Source organism: Hyperoodon ampullatus (assembly GCF_949752795.1).
Source record: "Hyperoodon ampullatus genome assembly, chromosome: 5".
Classification (NCBI taxonomy): Eukaryota; Metazoa; Chordata; class Mammalia; order Artiodactyla; family Ziphiidae; genus Hyperoodon; species Hyperoodon ampullatus.
This window is the reverse complement of record NC_136918.1, coordinates 68189410-68215663: the sequence shown is the minus strand read 5'-3', so window position 1 is coordinate 68215663 and position 26254 is coordinate 68189410. Positions and strand designations below refer to the sequence as shown.

Here is a 26254-nt window from a genome sequence, read left to right as displayed (position 1 = left end):
ACGAAAGGGAGGCCGGGCTTTCCCTCAAGGTGCTCACAGTCCAAATGGGGAGGTGTACAAACAAATAAGCTGCCGTGGAATTGATGCCACCTGGAAGGAGGTGGCCCTTCAGATGGTCAGTGTGGACCTAGAAAACGCACAGCCTGCACCATCTCAGGGCTGGTGATAGATCCAAATTATACCAGTGGAGAGAGAGAGAGGAAATCAAGAAAATTTAACATGAAGCACGGTAGAGGACTGGCTCCCGCTTTGTCCCAGAGCAGAGCAAACACTGGCAAGCTGGCCTTGCCTTCTGTCCCCAGGCTACTCCTGGCAGAAGGAGCTGCGGGCAGGGCCGTGTGTGGTCGGAGGATGGGCAAGCCGACTTGCCTGGCTTTGTTTCTCCGGGGTGCTGTCTCTAGTGTGGTGCATCCAATTATGGTGAAAGATTAGGGAGGAGCCCGTGAAAAAATTAAAAGGCTGGAAGGAACAATATTTAAAGTGAAGCCACAGCTGCGCCTCATGTTTTTTTAAAAAGGTGAATGGAAATGACTGCTTGAGATAAACTGTAATAAACAGGAACACAGAATGCCAGCTGCCATTCCAAACAAGAGCTCTGCCCTCCCCACACAATTACTGAGGAAAAGCAGCCGTCGAACTCCATGAACCCTCCCGTCTTCCTGTCTGTAAGGGCTGAATATGCTTGAGGAACCCCGTTAAGTTACTGAACCCTGGAGCCCAGCCCTACCTCAGCCCCCCGGGACAGTCTCTTCCACTTTCTGGGCCAGGGTCTCCTTTTCTTTCAAGGGAGGAACGGGCCCGGTTGGTTTTAGGTCTTGTAAATATGAAGCCTTGTAACTCCTAGTTCAGGCTTCTTTGCATCGTATCACCCTGTTGGCGCACCTCAGTAAGCCAGCGTGGTAGGGAGTGGGTTCTTTCAGATAACGAGATTTTCCAGATACACGGTATGTGAATTATACCTCAATTTAAAAAATAAACACACACACACACACAAATAGAGTCCCCAGATAACACTGTCCTGTGTTAAAAGTAGTCTCTGAAGGCAATCATTTGAGAACCCGAGAGAGATGCACCCAGCAGTTCATGTTTTGGATATGCTGCTCAGAGGTCAGGAAAACTTTAATTTTGGGGGGGAGGGTATGGTTTATTTTTTAATTGAGATATAATTCACATACCATAAGATTCACATGTCCAAGTATATACTTTGATGGTTTTTAGTATATTCATAAGGTTCTACAAACCACTAGTATCTAATTCCGGAATATTTGCATCAGCACCCCCCAAAACAAGCCTGTCCCCATTAGCAATTACTCCTCATTCCCACCTCCCCACCACAATCATCAGTGTACTCTCTGTCTTTCTGGATTTGTCTGTTCTGGACATTTCTGGATCTCTTTTATCCTTTTCTCCACTCTTCTCAGCAGGTTACCCTGCCCCTACCTTTAATATTAGCAACAAGACCATTTAGTGAATTTCTCTCTGGATCAGACACTGTGCCAAGTACTTTCTATATAGTATTTCATTTAATCCTTAATACAACCTAAAAAAATAAGGTATCTTTATCCCTTTTTTCAGAAAAAGACACGGGGGCTTAAAGTGTTTCCGTAACTTGCAATAGTAAGTGTCAGAGTGAAGAGGCTAACTTGGGTCTTCTTGGCCCCAATTGCCCTGCGCGGGGCTCCTGCTCTCCCTCCTGGTCACACACCTGTGTTCAGCTACCCCAGATCCTCAGCCCACCTTGACATGGGAGGCGGGGGACACCAGCTTCCTGGTGGTTGATTGTGGTTTGGCTGTTGCATAACCTTGCAGCAGGTGTTTTGGACTGTTGTGTTCCGACAGTGATACTGAATGACTGAGGTGGTTTTACAGACTTGTAAAATGGCACCTGTTAAAAATGGAGTCCCCAGATAACACTGTCCTGTGTTAAAAGTAGTCAATCATTTGAGAACCCGAGAGAGCTCAAGACACACCCAGCAGTTCATGTTTTGGATATGCTGCTCAGAGGTGAGGAAAACTTTAATTTTCAACTGTGTCCCTTTAGGATTTGACATTGAAACACTCCCACTACAGAAGTCATCCTTGTAGATTGCACCCTGGGCTCCTTTACTTCTACCAGAGTTCCCATTCAGCCAGGAAATGGCTACTGAACTTCAACCCTAGGGGGTTGTTAAATACTTTTGCTCCAGTCCTTAACAATTAGATGTTCAAGTGTTAGGGACTCTGCAGGACAGCACTTCTTTTTCTTTTCTTTTTTTTTAAAGGAGATGTTGGGGGTAGGAGTTTATTAATTTATTTTATTTATTTTTTGCTGTGTTGCATCTTCATTTCTGTGCGAGGGCTTTCTCTTGTGGCAAACGGGGGCCACTCTTCATCGTGGTGTGCGGGCCTCTCACTATCGCGGCCTCTCTTGCCGTGGAGCACAGGCTCCAGACTTGTTAGAAATGCAGGCTCAGTAGTTGTGGCTCACGGGCCTAGTTGCTCCGCGTTATGTGGGATCCTCCCAGACCAGGGCTCGAACCTGTCTCCCCTGCATCAGCAGGCAGATTCCCAACCACTGCGCCATCAGGGAAGCCCAGGACAGCACTTCTGTCTGCCTGCTCATGTTTATCTCCTCTGCCTATAGCGTGAGGAGAAGGAATGCAGTCGATAGGCCAAACCATCCTCAGGGTTAACTAATTGTAAACAAACATCTCCATCCTCTGAACTGGCATCCCAACCCTTTTGATGTTGGCAAATCCTTAAGTAAAACAGATGTCAGAAGGCCCCTGGACCCTCCATGGATGCCCGTCCTGGACTTCAGGTATCTAAAGGCAGCTCTGCCGTGAGTCTGATGCTGAGCAAGCCGAATCCAGGTCTCAACATTGACCAACAGCCCAGCCTGACATCTAGTTCAGAGGACTTGTTTAGGTAGATGGGTGCGAGGATGCAAAGATAAGAGATTTCAACAGCATTTCAGGAGACCTTTCTGGATTGTTTAGTGTAATATCTGAAATAGAAAATGTCAGAAAAACAAACGGAAAACAAAACAACCAGACTAACTATCCATTCAGTGATACGATGGAAAGATACTAGGTTATTTAACTTTCACTTCCACTAATAATTGAAAAGCTCTTCCCAGAAAGCTTGCGTCTTGAAGTATGATGCAAAAACTTGAAATAACCTGCACAGAGCAAGTATTTTTGACCTTGACATTCAAAAGCATACAATCCATATTTTTACAGAATGCTGTTTTCATATTTTGATCTTGTGATAAACCCATAGTGAGAAAATAATTAGAAAGTACTATCAGTATATTTGGGTTTTCTTTTATTTTTTGTTTTAAAGAAAATTAATAAAATTTGCCTAATTAATGAATAAGTTCTGTCCTTCTGGTTCCTAATGTTTAAAAGCCTCAGACTCCTCCACACTAGAATGCTGCCTATAAATTTAGAGTAAAACTTTCTTTCTTAAGCCGAGGAGAGAAATAAGAATGACTATTATTTTACTAAAGGAAGAGTTCTTTTCCACCGGGAGCTCCAGAATCCCAATTGCATTCCCTGGTGGATGCCGCTAATGGCAATGATGCCAGCTATCACTAGGCAATAGATTGCACTGAAGCAACAGGATCATTAATTGCTTCAAAACAGGCATCCTGGCAAGGCCTTTGGCCGAGGCCAGACGGCTGCAAATGCAATGCACCTGGATCCAGAGTCTGGCCATTCCACAGGCAACAGATCTGTGCTCAATTAAAGAAGAACCGACTCTGTGTTGCATGTAGCTCCTCGATCTGTTCAGGTGTGTAAAGCCATGGTTCTCAGGATGTTTGAGCCAGCAGCATCTGGGAACTTGTTAGAAATGCACTTTCTCAGCCCCACCTCAGACCTTCTGAATCAGAAAAATAATCTCTGGTTTTGCAGCCTTCCAGGTGATTCTCATGCATAATCAAGTTTGAGCACTACTGGTTTAAAGAAATTTGTGACCAGAGAGAGAGAGGGCCACGTTGTGTGTGTACCCACCCATGCGATTCTCCACTTGGCACACCGATGGCACAGCAGCCTCCCTGCATCCAGAGTTTCTTCCTGAGCCTTGGGGGACCAGGGTATTCATCAGCTTCTAGAATAATGCTGCCCCCAGCCCTTAGGAAGTTTTTTCTCAATGGCACATTGCTTTCCTTTTTCCCATTGGTTATCATTGCTTTAACAGACATGAGGCCTGTGTGGGACACCCAGGTAGAAGATGGAGAAAGAAAATTCAAGGCCTGGAGGCTTCTTCAACTTAGAGAGAGAAACTTCTTGTGAACTAGCTAACCCCTCGCAACTTCTGGGGCTTGTTAGAAATGCAGGGTCTCAGGCCCAGCCCCTGAATCAGAATCTGCATTTTAATAAGATCCCCAGGGGATTTGTATGCACCCTGAGGTGTAAGAAGCACTGATGGAGGTAACAGCTTTAGCAAGGCAGAAAGGAGGCTGCTAGAAGCGGTATCTTCCTGGATTTGTAGTGAATTGTACTGGGGCAGCATTATAAAATAAGCACATCCAATGATATAACAAGCTATTTCAGTTCCCATGGTGCACAGGTAAAAGTAAGAAACCGTGGAGCTGGGGAGGAGGGGAAGATCAATCCAGGGAAGAGATGGAAGATCAATCCAGGGAAGAGGTGGAAGACAGGAAACCTGGGAGGAAACATTTTCCTTTCTCCCACTTCCCTTCCCCACAACTGAATCCCATCCAGACCCCAGTTGTCCCTGCTCCCAAGCTTACATCTGCTTTTGTTCCTAGAGCACTGCTGTGCCATTCGCATCAACTGCGCCCCCTGACTCTGGAAGCCAAGCTTCCTTAAATATCTTCCTCCTTTGGGGAGTTTAAGGAACCCCTTCCTCTGGGTCAAACAGGCCCTCTCCTTTCCAGCTATGTGGAATCAGCAGCTGTGCAGGAGTCAGAAGGAAGCAGCTGCTGGCAGTGTCCTGAGCACCAGCTGGCTTTCAGTTTAGGCTCAGGACGTTATGTTCCAAAGTGTGTTTCTGAGAACCCCAGTGGGCCCTCAGCTGCCCTCAAGAAAATGCAGTTTGCCAATTAAATTTTGGAAATGCGCAAGACACACAGTCTTCTGCTTATACATTTATAAGACCAGCATGTGAAAGACTAGGTGGCCCCTGCTTCAGAGACACAAGGATGCTTCGAGCAAGGTGAACGGGGTGCCAGAGGGATGAAGGCGGGACCCAAGGAGGGGCTCGGGTAACCGGTGTGTAAGGGCCGGGTGCAGCCGTGTCCCGAAGAAGGTATGGAAAGGACTTGGGGACGGACCAGATTTGGAGATAGCCGATATTTACCCAAGCAGAACATTAGCTTGGGCCGTTTGCTTTTTATTTCTTTTACCAAATCCCCCCTCTTTCTTCTCGTCGACTTTGGGGAATTGCAGCAGAACGGTGGCACAATGGGAAAGGCTGAGCACCGGCGTTCGGGGTCTGAAAGGGCTCAGTGGTCTGTGTTCTGAGATCTTGGCTCACATCATGCCCTCAAAAGCCATCGTGAGCCTTATCTGCCCAGGCACAGGGGGTGGCAGCAGGGAATTCGTCGACAGGCAAGGACAAAAAGCTGCCTGTGGCTGGTCAATGGTGAGTTTGTGAGCACATTTTCACTCTTGATAATGGTCTTTATAGTCTTTCTGTCTCATAGTGATGAGCCGCTCCTCCTCAGGTGCCCTCTTGCTTTTTGCCTGCAGTATCAATTTTAGACGTTTCACTTTTGTTTTATGACAGTATTTCCCAAGGCCATTTTAGGAGGGGACATGGCTCCACTTGCCATAAACACAGCTGGCGAGAGTAGTTTTGAGTCCGCCTCTCCCTTTTCCTGTGCACTTCACTGTTCCTCGCCCTGGGGCATGTTTGGGCTTTGGGGGTTTGGAGGACATAATTGCCCTGCAGGTGTAATTCCTTAGAGAACAAAAGAAGTTTGAAACTACACACACACACACACACACACACACACACACACACACACACTTTACACATGTGGGCAACAAGAAGGAAATCAGATTCCAATTGTTGAATTTTTAAGAGAAAAACTGTTTTACTAGTCAGTTGAATCATAGTTACTTGAAAGGTTAGGGCGGTTTGTTCCGAAAGGAAGATTGAGCAGTGGTGTCCAAAGAGTGGCTCTGATAAGAAGATATTTGTATTGTTAAGTATTTGCGGTTATGATTAGGCACGTGGTGTGTATGTTTTGCAGTCAGGTGTGTTCTCCTTTTCTGAGAAAGCATCACATCCGTCTCAGGAAAGAAGTCAATCTGAATCGAATAAGTCACGCCTCTTATCTTCAACATGGTGTCCACGTGGACACCTCACCGATCGGTGTGGAGAAGAGATGTGGAAGATCTGGCACCAGAAAGATGGACTTGAATCCTAGCTCTTCTATCTAACAGTAGGGTAACCTTCCTTCACCCTCTGTTTCCTCATCTTCAGACCAGGAATTGTTGGAGGATTAATCATAATAGCTACCATTTATTGCAGATTTACATTACCATAGGGCAGGTACTGCTACTAAGCAATTTACCTCAATTTTCTCATTTAATCCTCCAACATCAAGTGGGATCCTTTACCTCTGGACTGGGAAGGGCTTTCCAAGCACAGAGCCAGCAGACATTTAAGAAGGAGTGAGCTATTGACTTAACTGTATAACATTTAGACTCCAAACTCAAAAGGACTAATCATATGCTTACTCTAAAATTTTCAGAACTCTCAGACCTTTATAGAAAAATAAGCAAACCTAGGAGTAAGTAGTTTAGAGAAAAGCAAGTACGTTAACTGAAAAAAATTAAATATTTAATCTCACTGGTAATCAGAGAAATTAAAATAAAAAGAAGAGCACTTTTTGCCTATCAAATTAAAAACACTAGCATGTTTTTTAAGTGAAAATACTCAGTGTTAGCCAGGTTATAGTGAAAGCTGCACCCTTTTTCGTTGCTGGTGGGCATGTACATTGGAACAGATTTTCTCTCAAGCGGTGTGACAATGTGTCAGGAGCCTCAACAAGTGTTCACACTCAGCTAATCTGGTAATTCCACTTCCAGGAACTTATCCTGAGGAAATAATCAGACATGTGGGCAGGAATTTATGTAAAATGCTAACTTCTCTGTAATTTTTAATTGGATACAACCCAAATGGGTAACAATAGAAGATAACTCCAGAGGAGAGAATGATATGCGGCCATATACAATTGTATTTTTTAAGAATTTTGAATGGAGGGAAATTCTCATAATATAAACATTATGATCTCAATTTTATAAAAAAAGAGAAAAATACACATATAAGGTAAAAAACTAGAAGAAAATATACCAAAGTGTTAGCAGCGATCTGTGTCTAAGTGGTGGGATTATGGTGGCTTTTATATGCTTTATACTTTTCTTGATTTGTTCAGTGGGATCCAGAGAGAGAAGAGGAGAAGGGGAGAAAGTTTGTGTATTACAAAACAGTTGTCTTTAAGCTGTTAATGAAGTATTCCGGTATAAAAATAGTAATTAATGTAAATAGAAATATTTTTAAGACCTTCTCCACTATCTATAGCTTTAGCATACAAAGTAAATCAGGAAAGATAGACCTGAAATCAAGTGTGTGTTCACACCTCACACCTGGGATAGGTGTTTTCTTGAAATAAAACCTCTTCCAGACCCCAGGCTAATGTTGGACAACATTAGTCATTAACACTCATGTTGTGATCTACCGATTTTATATTTGAATATTTCATTCCACTCAACAGTTTTCTGACTGCAGAGGACATTCAGTGAGATTCTCTTTCGGCTGTTATATGGATTGAGAAATAGGTTCACTGACTACATTGAATCTGTGTGGCAGATTTGGGGATTTTGAAATGACTTTGTTTTAAATAAAGTTGTCAAGTATTGTGGTTCTGTTTTGGCAGGACCATCACCAGTACCAGCCTTACATATTTGGAAGAGTGGGTTGCTTTAATTAAGGTTCCCAGCAGTACAGATGCAAGTAGTTAGTGAAATTAAAAGCATTCTTACTTCCCTTTACGACTTCATGGTTACTTTCTCAGGGCTCAGTGCTGTGCTAGCCCAGTAACAATATGAGATCAGCATCACGTCTGTAACTGTATAAAAGTAGTCTTGGGACTTCCCTGGTGGCCCAGTGGTTAAGAATCCGCCTGCCAATGCAGGGGACACTGGTTCGAGCCCTGGTTTGGGAAGATCCCACATGCTGCGGAGCAACTAAGCCTGCGAGCCACAACTACTGAGCCTGCATGCCACAACTACTGAAGCCCGTGTGCCTAGAGCCCGTGCTCTGCAACAAGAGAAGCCACTGCAATGAGAAGCCCACGCACACCAACAAAGAGTAGCCCCCGGTCACCGCAACTAGAGAAAGCCCGCATGCAGCAAGGAAGACCCAATGCAGCCAAAAATAAATTAAAAAAAAAAAAAGTAGTCTTTCACCTTGTGGCTGTATTAACATATACACACAAATACAGGAGCTCCTAGTATGACACAGTTCCACTGGCACATGACAAAATGGGGGGGAGGGATATCTATATAGACAGATAGATTTAAATATAATTGCTAAGTATGAAAGTTGAAAGAATGCTTGTAGTGTCCAAGAATTTTAAAATGTTAGAGAAAAGGAGAATAAAGATGAGCTTTCCTTCGACCAGAAGTTCTCAAACCCATTAAAACTAAGTACCCAGTGCTAGAGTCTAGGGATGTGTATTTTACACTTGATGTTAGCCCAAAGGCACAGAAGCAATGGGAATGTGCATTTTAAAGTCTCTACAGGAAATTCTGATGCAGACTATTGAAGCTGACGCTGTCTTAGCGGTGCTGCGCTGTCGTATATTTTATTCTGTGCTTCCCATATGATATCTACTAGCCACCTGTGGCTCTGGAGCTCTTGAAATGCAGCTAGTATGACTGAGGGACTGAATTTTTTATTTTAATTAATTAATTTTTAATTTGAATGTAAATAGTTACATGTGACTAGTAACTATCATATTAAACAGCAGCCTTAACCTGTAGTATATTGCCCTTCACTTGGGGATGAAATGAAGCCATTTTTCAGCCTGTCCTTCCCATAGGTTGTACATTTCATTACTGTGACACAGTGATGCTCAGATGATGGCTCAGAGCTTTCACTGTAACTTGTGGGTACTGGTAGCAGCAAATGTGGCTCCAGAACCTCCTACTGAGAGAATCAAGGCCGTCCTGCGTTCCGTAACCACACCCACTCACGTGAGCTGGGTTTCGTTATATAATTTGTTCCGCAGTCTTCAGCCCCCTGCCCAGAACATAAAATGGTGCTTCTCACAGCCTCCCTCATCCCACGAAACAGAAAACCAAAATCTCATTCTCACCCCAGGATGTCTAACTCATTATTTGTTTTTTGTAGTTGTTTTATTTTTAGCTAAGGAAATCATGTCTCATCTTCTGTTGTTTAAAGGGTTTAAAAGTTCAGCGTGGTGAGTTTTTATGGGACTTTTATGCGAAGCCAAGTGTTGTAAACGTATCCAAGTTATCTCAGTAGTGTAGTTTACCAAATCCTTTTCCTATGCACACCGACCTCACTTCCCTCAAAATATGAAACAGATGGGTCCAGTGAGAATCCTCCAGCTATTCCAGGCACTAGGTTAGGATTTCTCACAATCTAAACCTGGTGAGATGAGCTTGAATGGAAACAAGAGTCCCCATCAAGACTGTAATGGGTGGAGACGGGGGCTGTGTCTATCTGTCCTGGCCATCTTCTAGCGTCACAGTGTGGCTCCTGCCTCTCAGAGAGGCTTGGTGCCTGTTGGTTGAACGAATTAATGTTCTTGCCATAGAGAAAGTGGACTGAAGGGACCATGTAAAGAAGGGAAAAGATCCAGGGAAGGGCCACATTGGAGATAAAAGTGATTTGGGGGCTTCCCTGGTGGCGCAGTGGTTGAGAGTCCGCCTGCCGATGCAGGGGACACGGGTTCATGCCCCGGTCCAGGAAGATCCCACATGCCGCGGAGCGGCTGGGCCCGTGAGCCATGGCCGCTGAGCCCGCGCATCTGGAGCCCGTGCTCCGCAACAGGAGAGGTCACAACAATGAGGGGCCCGCGTACCACAAAAAAATAAATAAATAAAAGTGATTTGATTTAGGACAAAGTGCTTGCCCTCCATGACTTTACTCTGTTATATTTAGCAGGTAAGAAGAAGAAAGATTATAGTGCCAAATAACCTACAGGTGACCCTTTAACAACCCCTGGGGATAGGAGCGCCGACCCTCCACGCAGTCAAAAATCTGCCTATAATTTATAGTTAGCCCTCCGTCTGTGTGGTTCCCCATATGCAGATTCAACCAACTGTGGATGGTGTAGCACTGTAGTATTTACTGTTGAGAAAAATCTGCTGTAAGTGCACCTGAGCAGTTCAAACCCGTGTTGTTCAGGGGTCAACAGTGGTCCTGTCTTGATGACGATCATTTACTACCATGATGGTGATTTCCGAGACTGGTGATCATAAAGGACTCCAAAGAATTGAAAATGTTCACAGACGTGGAATCAGGAAAGACTGGTTGAATTTCAGTCTTAATAATTCAAATGCTCTTGTGCTTTGGCCTGTTTATTTTTTGTCTAATATTATAGTTCTAACAGACTTAGCAGTTAGATTGCCTCTGGTTGTGACGTATCTGCCTGCTTATCGGCATGTTTTATTTTCCTGAAATTTTAGGCACAGAAAAATGAAAGAGAATCTATCCGACAGAAGTTGGCACTTGGAAGCTTCTTTGATGATGGCCCGGGAATTTATACCAGCTGTAGCAAAAGCGGGAAGCCAAGCCTTTCCTCCCGGTGAGTGTTTTGAGTTGATTCTCTGATATGTACCTAATGGATTTTGTCATCTGACTATGTATGTCTAATAAGAGATATCCTTTAAATCCTTGGGTATTTTTTCCCCATAATACTGCCACCTTTATTTGCATGCTAGACAGATCCCTCTCCACCTGTTTGTTGGGTTGGTTTTTTGGGTTTTAGTTTTGGGGATTTTTGGCCCATTTGCCCAGCCATTTGAGGTCAGATGTCTATATTTCATTTTTTTTCTAGACACAATTCTGATTTTGCATTGTGAAGGGGGAATCAAGCTACACTCTTAAGCAAGCTGACTGATGCTTGGAGAAGTGTGGCAGACCACCAGATTTCCCATTAAGTAGTCCCAAAGCATCCAGCCTAACCCCCCGATGCATTTGATTGCAATGAATACTGGTAACTGAGAAATACAATTCCCACTTTGATCATTGAATGTTTATTACAGAGCTTAACCTGTCCTGCAGGTGGGTTTTTTTTTATCTTAATTGATTTCAGGGTATCATTGATCATTTGCATAACTTCTAATTCCAATTAAAATATATTAAAATTATAATTCTATCTAGAAAATAGGATTGTAGACCAGAGCTTCTCAAACTTTAATGTGCATATGTATCACCTGGGAATTGTGTTAAAATACTGATTCTGATTTAGTAGGTTGGGGTGGGGTTTAAGATTTGTATTTTTTTTCTTTTTTTTTTTAAATTAATTAATTTATTTATTTTTGGCAGCATTGGGTCTTCGTTGCTGCACTCAGGCTTTCTCTAGTTGCAGCGAGCAGGGCCTACTCTTCATTGTGGTGCGTGGGCTTCTCATTGCGGTGGCTTCTCTTGTTGCAGAGCGTGGGCTCTGGGTACACAGGCTTCAGTAGTTGCACCACACAGCCTTGGTAGTTGTGGCTCGCAGGCTCTAGAGCACAGGCTCAGTGGTACATGGGCTTAGTTGCTCCGCAGCATGTGGGATCTTCCCGGACCAGGGCTCGAACCCGCGTCCCCTGCACTGGCAGGCGGATTCTTAACCATTTCACCACCAGGGAAGTCCCAAGATTCTGTATTTCTAACAAGCTCCCAGCTGATGTTCATGCTGCCAGTCCATAGGTCACACTTTGATTAGGGAGGGTATAGGAAATCTGCAAAATTAACTATTATGAGTACAGGTATTCCAAGTGATTAAAGCACATAAAACATTGTTTTAATAAAGATGGTAGTAACTGAAGACCCATCAGCATTCTCTTGATCCCTCCCCAAATATCCATTTCTTGTCAGAATGTCTGGCTCTTCCTTTGGGCTCTCTAAGAGCAAATATCCCCTGTATAAATACTAGGTATACTTACCATGTTAAACCAGGTGTGGGAGACAAATGATAGCATTCATGCATTCATTCAGCCAACGGATTTCCACTCTTTCCTTCATATGAGGCCCAGAATTAGACACTTTAGTATCTATTTTATCGAGCTTTCAGTAAGCCTCATATTTCTGTCTGATCCTTACAGATTCATCAAAATCAGCAAAAATCAGAAAGCACACACACACTCATATATGTGCATATTTAGGAGTCACTCCTGGTGGGTTAGTGCCTGGAGACAGGAGCTGTGGCCTGGCCATGCAGTGTTTAGGCGTGTCCTCCTCAGCTGGGTGTGGGCCAGCTCAGGCTCAGAGGATTCCCTTGCTCTCGGCATATGTCATTCCAGAGTTGGAAGGTCAGCGTTCCCCTTTGCCATGGAAGCACCTCTTTCTCCTCCTAGTGGGATGTGGGCAGGAGGACCTCGGGCCTAGGGACCTGGACACCTGAGGGTTAGTCCTAGTCAGCTTCTAATTCTGAGACTTGAGCAATTTACTTAGTTTTTACCATGCCTCAGTTTCCTCATTTTGTAAAATGAATAGATTGGGCCCCATAGTCTTACAGATCTCTGCTACTGCCCTCTAGTAGTCCCCAAAGCACCAAAAAGTTTTCTTCTAGAAACCCCATCTCTTTGCTCAGCCATGTCATATCCATCTGGTCCAAATGGGAGCTGTGGTTTTTAAAATCAAAGTTGTGTGTGTGTGTGTGTGTGTGTGTGTGTGTGTGTGTGTATTATATGACTTTGAAAGTAAAGTAGAATTAACTACAGAGTATATAATAACAACATAAAAGTAACAGTCCTGGTCCCATCCCTCTCTATCCTCATCTCACTCTCCAGAAACAATAACTTTTAACTCCTTAGTTGTTTCTGCTGGTATTTATACCTCTGAGTAAAATGCTTATCTTCTTACCTTTTACTTGTAAACCATTTACTGACTGCTAAATACGGAAGGTTGGGATTTAACTCTCTTTTACAGCCCTCCCACAGACATATCTGTATATCCCACCCCGTCCTCCTAATATAATTACTTTATAATTTGGGGTCAAATAACTGTTCAGTTTTACATTATTAAGATCATATATTATTCACCTTGAACCATGTAGTAAACTATGATTACTTGAGAAAGTTTATTGTTTGTTCTGAAATTTAAATTGCCCCATTTTCCCCTTTGCCAGTCCCTGATTTGACTGCTGTATTATATTCCACCATGTGAATGTATCACAGTTCATCGAGCCACTCTTCTGATGATAGGCATTGGGTTGTTTCAGAGGTTCTGCTCTTATAAACAGTGCTGACTATAAACATCCTTGTACGTGTCTTCTGCTGTCTGTGTGCAAGAGTTTCTCTCTGGTGTGTACCTTGGACTGGTATTCCTAGGAAAATACATGAATGTTCCTATTTAGAAGATAATACCAAACTGTTCAAAATAGTTGCACAAGTTACCCTCCTACCAGCAATGGTTCAGAGATCCTGTGGATCCATAGCCTTTCTAACACTCAATATTGTCAATTTCTTTCACACTTTTGTTAGCTGAATGGGTATTAAATGATATTTCATTATGTTTATTAGCCATCTCTGTTTCCCCTTCTGCGAAATGTCTTTTTGGGCCTCATGTCCAAATTTCTATTGGATTCTTTATGCTTTTTTCATTGATTTATGGAAGTTCTTTAGTTATGATACTAATCCTTAATATGCTGTATATATGGCAAATATCTTCTCCCAGGTTGTAACTTGTCTTTTCACTTCCTCAATGTGTCTTTATGACCAGAAGTTCTTAATTTTAATTTTAATGGTAATTTTTATTTAACTTTTCTTTTAGAGTCAGTGCTTTCTGAGGCTTGTATAAAAAATCTTCTTCTACCCTAAGGTCCAAAAGGCATTAACCTAGATTTCCTGTTAAGAGTTAAAAGTGTTGTTGTTTTTTTTAAAGTCTGTAAGCAATCGGGTTGGTTTCCTGATTTGGAATGGAAAAGTCTAATTTCATCTTCTTCCATATACATGACCATTTTTTCCATCATATTTATTAGTAACAATTCTCTTTTACTGACTGATCTAACAGACCACTTATGTATGACTATACATTAATGGGAATACATTCTATTTCATTGGTTAGTGTTTCTATCCCTCCACCAGTACCATATGGTCTTAATTACTATAGCTTCAAAATAAGTCCTGATGTCTGGACTCTTTACTCTTTTACTGCCTATTCTTGGTTTTTTATTCTTCCATATAAATTTTAAATCACCAAATCAAGTTCAGCAAAATACTGTCTTGGGATTTTTGACTAGAATTGCACCGAATCTGGAAATATTGGGGTGGCCAAAAAGTCCGTTCTGGTTTTTCTGTAAGATATTATGGAACTTACGGAAAACGAACTTACGGAAAGACCCAAACGAACTTTTTGGCCAACCCAATAATTTAGGGGAGAATTACATTTTCACAGTATTGAATTTTCCTATCCCTGTTTTCCATTTAGAGATACTGCATATCTTTTGTTATATTTATTTCTAGATATTTGATATTCTGATATTATCTTAAATTCTCTTTGATAATGCTTTCTTGTTGTTTGCTGCAGCTTACTTTGTACACTAGTCGTGTATCCAGCCATTTCGTTATTATTATACCTAGTATTTCTCTCCTCTCCTATTATTTCCAGTAAAGTTGTCTGTACATTCTTTGGAAGTTTAAAATAATATCATCTACAAAAAAATAGCAGCTTTTAAAATTCCTTTCTAATCCTCCTACTTCTGGTTTCTTTCTTTGTTTTACTGCACTGGATAGGTACCCTAGTACACTGAGGATTAAAAATGGTAGTAGTTGGGATCCTTAGCTCATTTCTCATATTAAATGGAATGCTTCTAATGTTTCCATTTAGGATGATGTTAATTTTATGTTTTCTTTAATTTTACTCTTTATGAGATTAACATTGTTCCCTTATATTCATAATTTTAAAAACATTTTTATCATGAATGGGTATTTGATGTTATCATGTGCTTTTTCTGCATCTGTTGAGATGATTGTATGATTTTCTCTATTAATCTATTAATGAATTACATTTATAGATTTTCAAAATATTGAACAATCTTTGCATACCTATTATAAACCACAATTGGTTGGGGGTATTATCTTTTTTTGAACAGTATTGGATTTTATACATAATATTTTATTTAGGGTTGTTATACTTACATTCATGAGTCACATGGGTCTGTTGTATTCTTTTCTTGTAACTTTTTTTTCTGGTTTTAGTATAAGTTTATGCTGGTGTAAATGAATTAGCTACTATTCCTCCTTTCGTATTGTCTAAGAAAAGTCTACATAATATTGGAATGAGCTGTTTCTTACCAGTATAACCATCTGGGCCCGGTGTCTTCTTTGTATGTTTGATTTAACAGCTTCTGTTTTTTAAGTGGTTTTAAGATTGTACACACTTTTGATTTCTTCTTGAGTCAGTTCTGATGAGTTATATTTTCTAAGAATTTGTCCATTTTGTTTATGTTTTCAAAAATTTTCCCATCATACTTTCTCATTTCACTGAGGGCATTAATTTTAGTTAAATTGTTCAAAATGTTTCCTTCTGATTTCTACATTGTCCATGATTTTTTCTGAGTTTGTTTTTTTGTTCATTTTGATTTCTATTAATAATTAAGTGTAAAACACTAAAAGCTGTTTTAAAGTTTCTGGTTGGGGCTTGGAGACATATATTGTCTTCTCAGAGAGACCTTGCCTGACCACCCAATTAAAAGGTAAACTCCCAACCTACCTACCACTTTCTCTTCTCTTACCCTGCTTATCCTCTTACCCTGATTTGTTTTTCTTTGTGGTCTTTATCATTACCTGATGTTGTATTATATATATTTTTAATCTGTTCCTTGTCTTTCTCTAGTACGAAAATAATTAACCCCAAGAGAGCAGGCCTTTGTTTTGTTCACCACCATAACTATTGCTTAGATAGTGTCTAATACATAGTCAGTCACTGAGTAGTTGTTGCATTAATGAATGGTGAACTTCACTTTAGAATGGTCAAGTAAAAACACAACTATTTGTAAGGGTGCATCCAATTATAAGTGCCCAAAGCTCTTTTCTCTTGGGCTGTAAGTTGTCACAGGGAAGAACTCTTCAACTTCATCCTAAGGAATTTTAAGCCTGGCTGCCAGTGTACAACTCTAGCAGGGGAATGGTTGACAATTCAGCATGTAGAATTTCACTTAATTCTTTTGATTTCAGTAAGGCGCTTCATTGCCACCTCAGCTGTGCCTGAGGGAGCCCTAGCCCAGAGCTCCCCTGATTCAGCCTCTCTAGATAGTAAACTTTCTCATTCTGCCAGGCCACACGTAGTCAGGGCAAGTTAGAAGATCTAGGTTTTCCTTTCAGTTGTTTAATCAGTCTTGGTTTGTACGCAGCCTTACCCCACTCCCCTGCCTTTGGATGCCCCTGAGTAGTTCCAGGATCCTGAAGTGAAAATGCATGTGCCTTCTCTACCAGCCACCCCTGCAGACACCTAGCAAATTGAAGTAGTTAAGTCAAATACCCCTCATCCATCTGCATTTTGTCTTTCAAAATTTTTTCAAACTCTCTTGTGTGCCACTGTCTCCTTTTCCATTTCCTTTGTCCATGTAGGTTCATACCTCATTTCTTCCTTTAATATAGTTTTAGTAGGATTTCAGAAGAGAGAGAAGATAAATTCCTGTGTTCGATATGCCATGTGTAACTAGAAGTCTCATGAAGGTTTTTGTTGTTTTTAATAGCAGAAATATAAAATCCTGTGCAGAAACCATGTATGTAAAACAAAGCAGACCTCTGGTCCAGGAGGACTGAAGGAGAGGGGTTGGGATACCCCTGCCCAGAACATGCCATCCCCCACCATTTCCCTTCAATGCTACTTTACTTCGCACTCAGTGCCCCTCACCATCCCTCCCCTATAAACCCTCAAAGCCCACCTGAAACTCTTCTGGCAGAGCAGAATTTGAGAATCACTTAGTCATCTACCCTCTTTGGAGACACAGCTATCTAAACACATATGTATTTCACAGTAGCTCATAACAAGCTACACTTGTTGACTTGCCATAAGGAAGATTATTTATATCCTGTTCTTTCATATGTTTTCCTCTCCACATTCTGGGATGAGATCATCCTCTCTGAGAACACGATGACTTTTTGGATTCCCCTTAGGATGATGGTTAATAATGAGACTTAACGTTCCTAAGAAATGTCACTTTTTCCCTGTAAATTTAAAGTCTGCAAAGACTGACTGCCATTCTCCTTCCTCAGTAATAACGTAGGAGATAAGCCTTAGGAAATGTTCAATTGCAATTGTGTAACCCATGTTCTCCATCCCTATTAGAATTAGTGTTTCTCTAATGTATTACAATTTCTGAAATTCTTCATTGAGCTAGAAGTACCTTACCTCTTTCTTACAAAAGTACTTGAGGGATGTTAGAACTTTGAGGTCACTGATGTGGCACTCCAAAATGCTCCAAAGCACACATGTTGAATTAGTTAAATAATCAAAACCAGGTAAATATTAGCTGAATTTACTGCTTTAAGGAGCTCAGTACTCAATTTTAAATGAGGCTGAGGACTTACAATTAATTGCCCAAGCCATGGATTCTGAAGTGCTAAGCTTACTTTTAAGGCAGAGCCTACCCAGGTAAGTAGGATCCTTTGGCAAAATAGTGGACTTCTATTTATGCATTTTAAAGGGTGTTTACCTATAAAAATTAAGTTCATATTATGTGAGAAATTGTGAAGTAGTGGGAGGGTCCTTTGGGAAGACAAGTTTAAGCTGCTCCTGTGAGGGTAAGTCCTTCTCTGTTGGCCTTTGGGTTTCAGCCCCACTGAATTTTTCTAATTAGTGCTATCTCCTAAAGCACTTTTTAAAAGGATGACAAGCTATTAAATGTAAGCTAGACTTAACGATAATCCCATAAAGACATTTCATGCCCAATACTGCAGCAAAAGAATTTTTGATATTGCTTCATAACTCAACTAATTAAATTTGACTTATACTGAAATGTGGCAAGTATAGGAAGTGCCATATTTTTCTTCAAAATGTGCTAATCCACACATAATCAGCCTTTTCAAACTGAGATCGTATGACCTTTGTCCGTTTTCTCTGTTTAAAAATGTTCCAGCTAAAAGCTTAAAAGGAAATGACAGAAATGAATTACCTATTTTTGAAAGAAGTTTCTAAGAAATGTTAGATTTACTCATGTTCTTAGAAAAATTAAATATTCCTTTTCTCTTATGACTAGTATAATACTTTGCTATAAAATATTTTTCCATTGACCAAATTGATCTTGAATCAGCATTATATTTTGGATTCTGAGTTTATATAGCTTAGTGTTATTAAAGGAATGGAAACTGGCTTGGCTGCTTTGAAAACACAAGACAGAGTGGTCATTAGTAATAGACATCTAGGAAGTCTTTCATCTTTCAAACATTACAAGCTGATCTGACATCATGGAGAAAACTTTTTCTGCCATCTCCATTCTCCTTTTCTCAGAGTAACACAAAATGAACCTGACCCCCGACTTCTCTTCTTCCCTTACCCCAAGATAGATTTTATTTACATGCACATAAATATAAATACAACATAATACAGTCTATTCACAAAGTATGCAATGTAATATTGTAACCTGGAAAAGGCTATATACCCTTCTCTCCATGCGTTGTGAAGATTATGAAAAACAGAAATTCCCCAGAGAGCTTTTGAGACGCTCATTTGAATAATGATTACCGTTTACTTATCTCAGCCATTCCAACATCCCCAGATCAAAACTCATTTCTTTCTTGTTCTTATAGGTTTATTGGTGCATGGTTGAGATAAGACCAGTAATAGTTACCCACCACCTCCTCTTGTGTTTGGGCTGCGTGGAGGGGAGGGGGTGGGGAGGCACCATAGCCCAGGGAGTTGTATCGATAGGACAGATAGCAGTGATCTAGAGAGCCTTTAAAGAAATTGGATTCATAGGCGCTTCAAACGTGAGGAACTGAGAATCTGAATATATAATCTGCCACAGATCACAGGTCAAACCAGCCTCATTTTGCCAGGAAAGTAAATCATCCTTTTGTCTCTGACGGTAATAATTTTTGCATAATTTCCTGGAAGAAGTAAGCACAGTGGTCATATATACCCAGCATGAGTGAGAAGAAGTGGTCCTGTTTCAACACAATGAAACTTGCTTTCCTGAAGTAATAGGTACATACTACAACAACCTATTTGTAACATGCAACATACCTTTTGAACTTCATATTAATCTCATACATGTGTACTATTAATTTGCTTAGAAAATCCTTCATATGAGTAATTCCAAAGTACCTGTCATTGCAAATGGTAGTTTGCAAATTCTTTTTTTTATACTATTTGAAAATTCATCGGGTAATCTACAGAAAACCTATCATTTTTATGCCCTCCTCCAAGAATTATCTGCAGTATTCTAAAACATTACACAATTTTTAAAGTGAAGCAAAATTTGAAGTGGATCTTTTGAAGAGTAATAAGATTAAAATGGCAAAACAAATTTAATCATGTAAGCAATTCTTCTTTTACAAACCTGAAAGAGAAGCAAATTGGCATTTGTGAAATTTTCTTTGTCTAATAAATAGCCTCACTTTACAATAATGCCAATGACCCCAGTTTAATTAGGTGCAATTAATTTTGTGCAAGCGAAATTTGACATCTTGCTAGAGGCATATCCAGCTGTACTCTGTCTTATGAATTTTATTATTATCACCAGTGAGAATTCAGTTGTCAGAGCTACTGCAAAACGGTGGGAGACAGGGAGAAAAAGGCCACAGGGCTGCATTTTATATTTAAAAATGGCTCCAGTGGACAGCCAAATGTTTAATTAAAAGAACTTCTAGAAATGATTTTCATTGGCGCATCATCTCTGACAAGTTATCATGACTTTATTACTGAAATTTGCACTCCCTTTAGACAGTGGTCCCTCAGATGTGTCTGGACACACAGCTCATATGAAGACTGGCTCCTTTGAGAGTTTACATAAGCACTCACTGCTATGAGAAAACAGCCTCACTGACTGCATGTGAGCTCTGTCATCTGGAGTTTAAACACAATCCTTTTGTTCAGTATTTTTGTAAAATTTTCTGTGCCCCTCAGATTATTCTCACTCAGATTATCACATGCATTAAAAACCCATGGAAGATATTTCAGAAAACCACTGCCAATTAAATGGTGACACATGCCTCCTTAACACTTAGAATTTTTTTTGTTTTTTGTTTTTTGTTTTTTGTTTTGGTGATGTGCCTTGCAGCATGCGGGAATCTTAGTTCCCCAACCAGGAATCAAACTTGCTCCCCCTGCAGTGGAAGCATGGAGCCCTAACCACTGGACCACCAGGGAATTCCAGAATTTTTGTTTTAGTTATTGAAAAGTCCTTTCAGGTTTATTTGGGTATATATTTTTACCACATGTGTCTTTTGTGCATACAAAAAAATAAGAAAAAGTGAAATTGGTTAAGGTAGTCCTACACCCTTTTCACATTCACAATTCAGTTCTCCATTTAACCACTCTCCCTTACAGTTGTCCATCTTTGCTTTTCCCCACAGTGTCACCCTTTGTGCCATCAGGAGGTGCTGTGCCTCACCTTCCAAGCCACTGTCCCCCATTCTGCAGGTTTCGACGCTGGCACTTTTTTATTATCGGAAGGCATGAATGGTCAACTACCAGAGCCCACCTCTTCTTCAGTGGTCCTTATATGGTTTGTTGGCTGACAGAGTTACAACTCAGTAGAGCAGTCATGCCACCAGCTGCATGGGTGGCTGAGATCGTGAGACATACCCCGACGTTGAAGATGGCCAAAGATGAATAACCATGCGTCACAGAATTAATGCAATTCAGTAAATCTACTACATTCTTTTTAATAACTGAATAGAATCAAATGACCACAAATTAAGTCATGAAACAGAAGGTCTTTGAGATGAAGCTTACTATGGGACCAAGCCTAAATGGCAGCCCCAACATTATTTTAAACATGAACATAAGAAGTGGTGAAAGCAGTGATTCAGTGTTCAAGACAGTAAAAGAATTTGCAATTAAGATTTTCACCAAATCTAACCATACCCCTCAAAAACATCCACAGACACTGGCTCTTCAACTGCCATATCTTTACCCCAGCCTCACAGAGGTAAACACCGGTCCGGAAGGGGATAAGCCTAACTTCAGCTCCAGCAGCTGAAACTCATCAGCAGGTCCGGCAGATACAAGTTTAAACTCTGTCTGGGCTGAGCAGAGTAAATAGGCAGGCTGGCTTTAAAAATACAAAGAGTGAAATGTATATCCTTTACTTGAGAGTCTATCATCTATGCAGATCCAAAGAGGAGAATGGGATTGAGACTGGGTTGGGGAGGGATGGCAACAGTTGAATCAAAGAGTCCATCCATAGAAATGTTCACTTATAAGAAAATTTGTTTCTTACTGCCCTCCTCCCTGCTAGGGGCAAGATCTCCTACCCCCAGCACCCTGCCAAAAACAAAAGCCCAGCCGGACTCATACGTGAGTCATGGTCCCTGCATAGACACCATCTGAGTCAGACACGCAGCCATCCTCTTCCAGCTGTCAGATATTTAACCCTACTCACCTTTCTCCAACACACAGTGCTAACCAACTCACCCATTCTCTCTCCTTTTCCTTTTAAAAATTCCTGCTAAAGGCCCACACATAGCAGCTCAGAGGCACTCAAAAGAGAAAAATTTGAAGTCAACTGAATTTCTTCCACGAAAAAATATCTAGCTATATTTCCTGCCACTTTTTCTTTACAGATAGCTCCACATTTTTGTTTACAAACTTGGAATCATAGTATACCTATTGTTTTAGAGCTTGGTTTTTGTTTCTGTTTTTGACTTAACAATACATCAGGAATATTTGCCCATATCCATAACTGTTCATTATATATATTTTTACTAGCTGCATAATGGCCTGTCATATATTTCACCATAATATACTTTTTTTTGTAGTTCTATCAATCTTTTTTTAAATTGGGGTATAGTTGTTTTACAATGTTGTGTTAATTTCTACTGTACAGCAAAGTGAATCAGCCATATGTATCATATATCCCCTCTTTTTTGGATTTCCTTCCCATTTAGGTCACCACAGAGCACTAAACAGAGTTCCCTGTGCTATACAGCAGGTTCTCATTAGCTATCTATGTTATACATATCAGTGTATATTTGTCAATCCATAACATACTTAATCTCTTATTGTTAGACACTGAAGTTGTTTCCAATTTTTTGTTTTGTTTTTGTTTTGCTTTTTTTAATCTTCTCTTTTATTCTTCCATTCATGAATTTATTCTAGCCTTCTTATAGTGCCCTGGCTTCTCACCACACTCTCCTAGAATAAAATGCCAACTTTGTGACCTTGTATAATTTAACCTCTGAGCCTTAGTTTTCTCATATGCAAAATGGAGATCATAATACTTGTTTTAGGTGTATCTGAGAATTAGAAGTAATATATATGAAGTGCCTACAATATAGTAGATGCTCAAAAGTGGCGATTCTTTTTATTTCAGAAAGTAGATTGCCGAGAAATCATTTGGCTTTAATTAAGAGAAAGTAGACCACATTTGGCACCTAGGAGAGATGGCTGTTTTATTCCATTATTATTGCAGTATCAGAAGAGTACTCATTCTGGTCTTCAATTCGTGCAGAAAATATTTCTGGTGAAAAATGCATTTTTTAACATTAAGATCCTATAATTCCAAATTTAATTACATATACGTGGTCATTATTGAAGGAACTAGACACTGATGTGGAATTAGAATCAGCAGCTGTCTGAGGAATGCAAGTATTTATAGCTCCCTAGAGAATCGGGTTAGGCTACAAGGGCTGCTCCTTCACCATAGAAAAGCTGGTGAACGCTAGTCCACTTCTCTATCCGTTACTTAAGTAGTGAGAAGATTCTGTGGCCATGTGGAGTCGGATGCCTACCAGCCCTCACGCAAACACATACAGATGGAAGGTCCAGAACTAATGAGCCTTAGAAAAGGGAGCAGACAAAAAGTATGCACAGGATTGGGAGAAGAAAACCCAGAGAGGGCCATTCACATTCCAGCCGCCTTTGGAGCTACCTTCCGTGGCTTTCGCTGAGGAAACCAAAAGCCCGAGTCCTGTAAGACGTGGGGTGAGGACAGGACATGAAAAGACATGGTGCCCCCCTTCCCCCCAGTCCTCTCTCTATCACAGAGTTTGAAACTGCCCTTAACTGCTCTGGGCACATAACGGTGGGAGAGCCGGCTTTCCATCCCTCTTCTGCATTTGCTTCCCCCATCCCGCAGACCACTCTTCTACTGCAGTTAGTTCCCTGCTCATTCACTCTTCTTGGTTAACACCTTACTTACTAGTTAATGTCCAGGTAAGTGAAAGTGTTTCCTTTCTCATCTATAAGATAGGGAGTGTCTAGTAAGTATTTTTTTGAGTTCTCTTCCAATGCTCTATATAGTCCACATTTCTATTTGTATATTGTGATTTAATGATCCAAGCATTTGGTACCTGTTAGAAGACCTGATTTCTGTCCCTGGATCAACTATTACTATGCATCCACTTAATATAGGGGTCATGAACTGTAACATGCCTGCAGGGGCCAGCAAGAAACATAAAGGAATGAAGTAGCCCAGATAAAAGGCCATAGGTGGGACCATAGTGAACTAGAAAGTGTGTGCCCTGGCCAAAGGGGAGGCATCAGCTCAGCACTGGCCAGTCGGTGCTGTGGGTTTTGCAGAGATGTTATTGCCTGATCATCAAACGAACAAACAAATGAACAGTTAAACATCCCCTTTCTTTCTAATATAGTTGTAAAAATCATTTATAGTCCTTCTGTGTGTATGATCATATATGTTAGACCAGCAGTGTTTGCACGTATGTGAATATCACTCTTTTTTAAAAAGTCAGCTCAGCCATAAAAAGGAATGAAATTTTGCCATTTGCAGAAACATGGATGGACTTAGAGGGCATTATGCTTTGTGAAGTAAGTCACACAGAGAAAGACAAATACTGTATGATATCACTTATATGTGGAATCTTAAAAAATACAGCAAACTAGTGAATATAGCAAAAAAGAAGCAGACTCACAGATATAGAGAAAAAACTAGTGGTTACCACCTTTGGCATCTAGGAGAGATGGCTGTGGGGAAACGGAAGCAGGAGGGGCAACATAGGGGTAGTGGAGTAAGAGGTACAAACTATTAGGTATAAAATAAGCTACAAGGATATATTGTACAACTCAGGGAATATAGCCAATATTTTATAATAACTATAACGGAGCATAACCTTTAAAAATTGAGAATTACCGTATTGTACACCTGTAAATTATACAACATTGTACAGCAACTATACTTCAATTTTAAAAATTTTTACATTTTTAAAAAGTCAAATTAGGGCTTCCCTGGTGGCGCAGTGGTTGAGAGTCCACCTGCCGATGCAGGGGACGCGGGTTCGTGCCCCGGTCTGGGAGGATCCCGCATGCCGTGGAGCGGCTGGGCCTGTGAGCCATGGCCGCTGAGCCTGCGCGTCTGGAGCCTGTGCTCTGCAGCGGGAGAGGCCACAGCAGTGAGAGAGGCCCGCGTACCACAAAAAACAAAAAAACAAAACAAAAGTCAAATTATCATCCCATGCATTGCACACTCTTTAGCAAAAGAAAGTTAACACAATCTCACTAAAGTAAAATAAGAAATAGCAGTATATTTTCACAATAACAAATATTGGGAAGTAGAAACTTTGCGTTTCCTTTTTTTTTTCAATAGTAATTCTGTAACTTTCATGGTAAATGTCAATACAAAATAGTCAGTAGGGAAAAGAAGAGTAAGGAGTAAGTTTTGGGAAATGGGAAAGGTATTTCACAATTTATTAAGGAATAGAGGCACCTCATTTTAACCCACCTCAGCACATTCTGTAGACACACCATCACACACGCAGTACATCTAGAACTTACCCAAACCTCAATTGTTCCCACGTTCTTTCTTCATGACAAATCCTTAGAAAAATGAAATGTGTTTACAGCTACCCTTGGGTAATTACAATCCACATTTTATATTCCATCCCCTTTGAAATTCTCATGAAACAGGAAAAGATAATGGGTGATAATATTCATTATGTAGAAAGCCTTTGAATAATGCATCAGAGATCCATTAAAATAAATAGAAATAATATATTTTAACAGCCCAGCCACGAACTAGTTGGGAATACTGAGTAATGAATGGCATGGCAGGGCCAGAGGCTCTCACAGCCACACTGGTTTTGGACAGAGGATGAGCAACGCATGTTTGAAATCCATAGGCATTTCAAAGTTTCCTCTCACTCTGTTTCTTAAGGAAACCATACAGTTGCCTTGAAATTATAAGCAACTACAGGAGGCATTATGTGCTTCAAATTATATTGCCATCACAGGCAAGACCTAATAAATCCAAACCTAAGGTTAAGTGCAGTATGGGGGAAAGGCCACTGGATTCAAAAACCAGAGGCCCAGCCTGTAGTCTCTTGCTTTGTGATCTTGTACCATTTATCTGTTGCCATGGTGGTGATGTGTAATAAAAACCCACCCACATCAGTGGCATCCGATGTTAAGCACTGATTTCTGCTGCTGATGAGAGCTAGGTTCCCATGGGGCTTACTTGTGTGTCTGTGATTGATTGGCTACGGATTGGCGACGTACCGCTACTGCTTGCTCTTGGCTGAGCTCCGTCAGGTGCCTGGGGCTTCAGTTGGGACAACGGCGATTGAGTTCTGTGCTACGAAGCCCTTCCTCTGCCAGCAGGCTGAGCTGGACTTGTTCTGCGGGCAGCGGCACGGTTCCCTGGGGCAGCGGGGAGTGGGGGGGCGGATGCAGGGGCTCGGAACTGGAATACTGTCACTTCCTCTGCATTCTGTTGGCCAAGGCAAGTCAGGAGGCCAGCCCAGGGGTCCGGAAATAGACTCCACCTCTTGATGGAGAACCCTCAGTCTTATAGGGGGACCGGATAGAGAGAGGGGAAGAATTGGGACCATTTTAATAATCAGGCTGTCACAGATCTGGGGCAAGTTATCTGACTTCTTTGAGTAACCGCTGCCTTGCCTGTAATCCACAGGTGGTTGTACAGCCCAAGGAGAGAATG

At 41.1% G+C, this 26254-nt stretch overlaps 1 protein-coding gene across 14 annotated transcripts in view; it reads left to right on the top strand.

Annotated features, from left to right (window-relative positions):
• Positions 1-26254, top strand: part of LOC307053004 (schwannomin-interacting protein 1) — a gene marked incomplete at both ends in the record, with an annotated part of 607569 nt that overhangs the window by 566871 nt on the left and 14444 nt on the right. For 11 of the 14 annotated variants that reach the window (XM_079704227.1, XM_079704234.1, XM_079704232.1 and 8 more), the window contains one exon: positions 10677-10795. The exons of 1 other annotated variant lie outside the window; for it this stretch is intronic. In XM_079704227.1, the coding sequence (XP_079560353.1) occupies positions 10677-10795 (119 nt within the window). Of the gene's footprint in view, positions 1-10676; positions 10800-26254 lie in introns of those variants that run through there. 2 more of the 14 variants (XM_079704239.1, XM_079704229.1) reach the window with 2 other exon arrangements.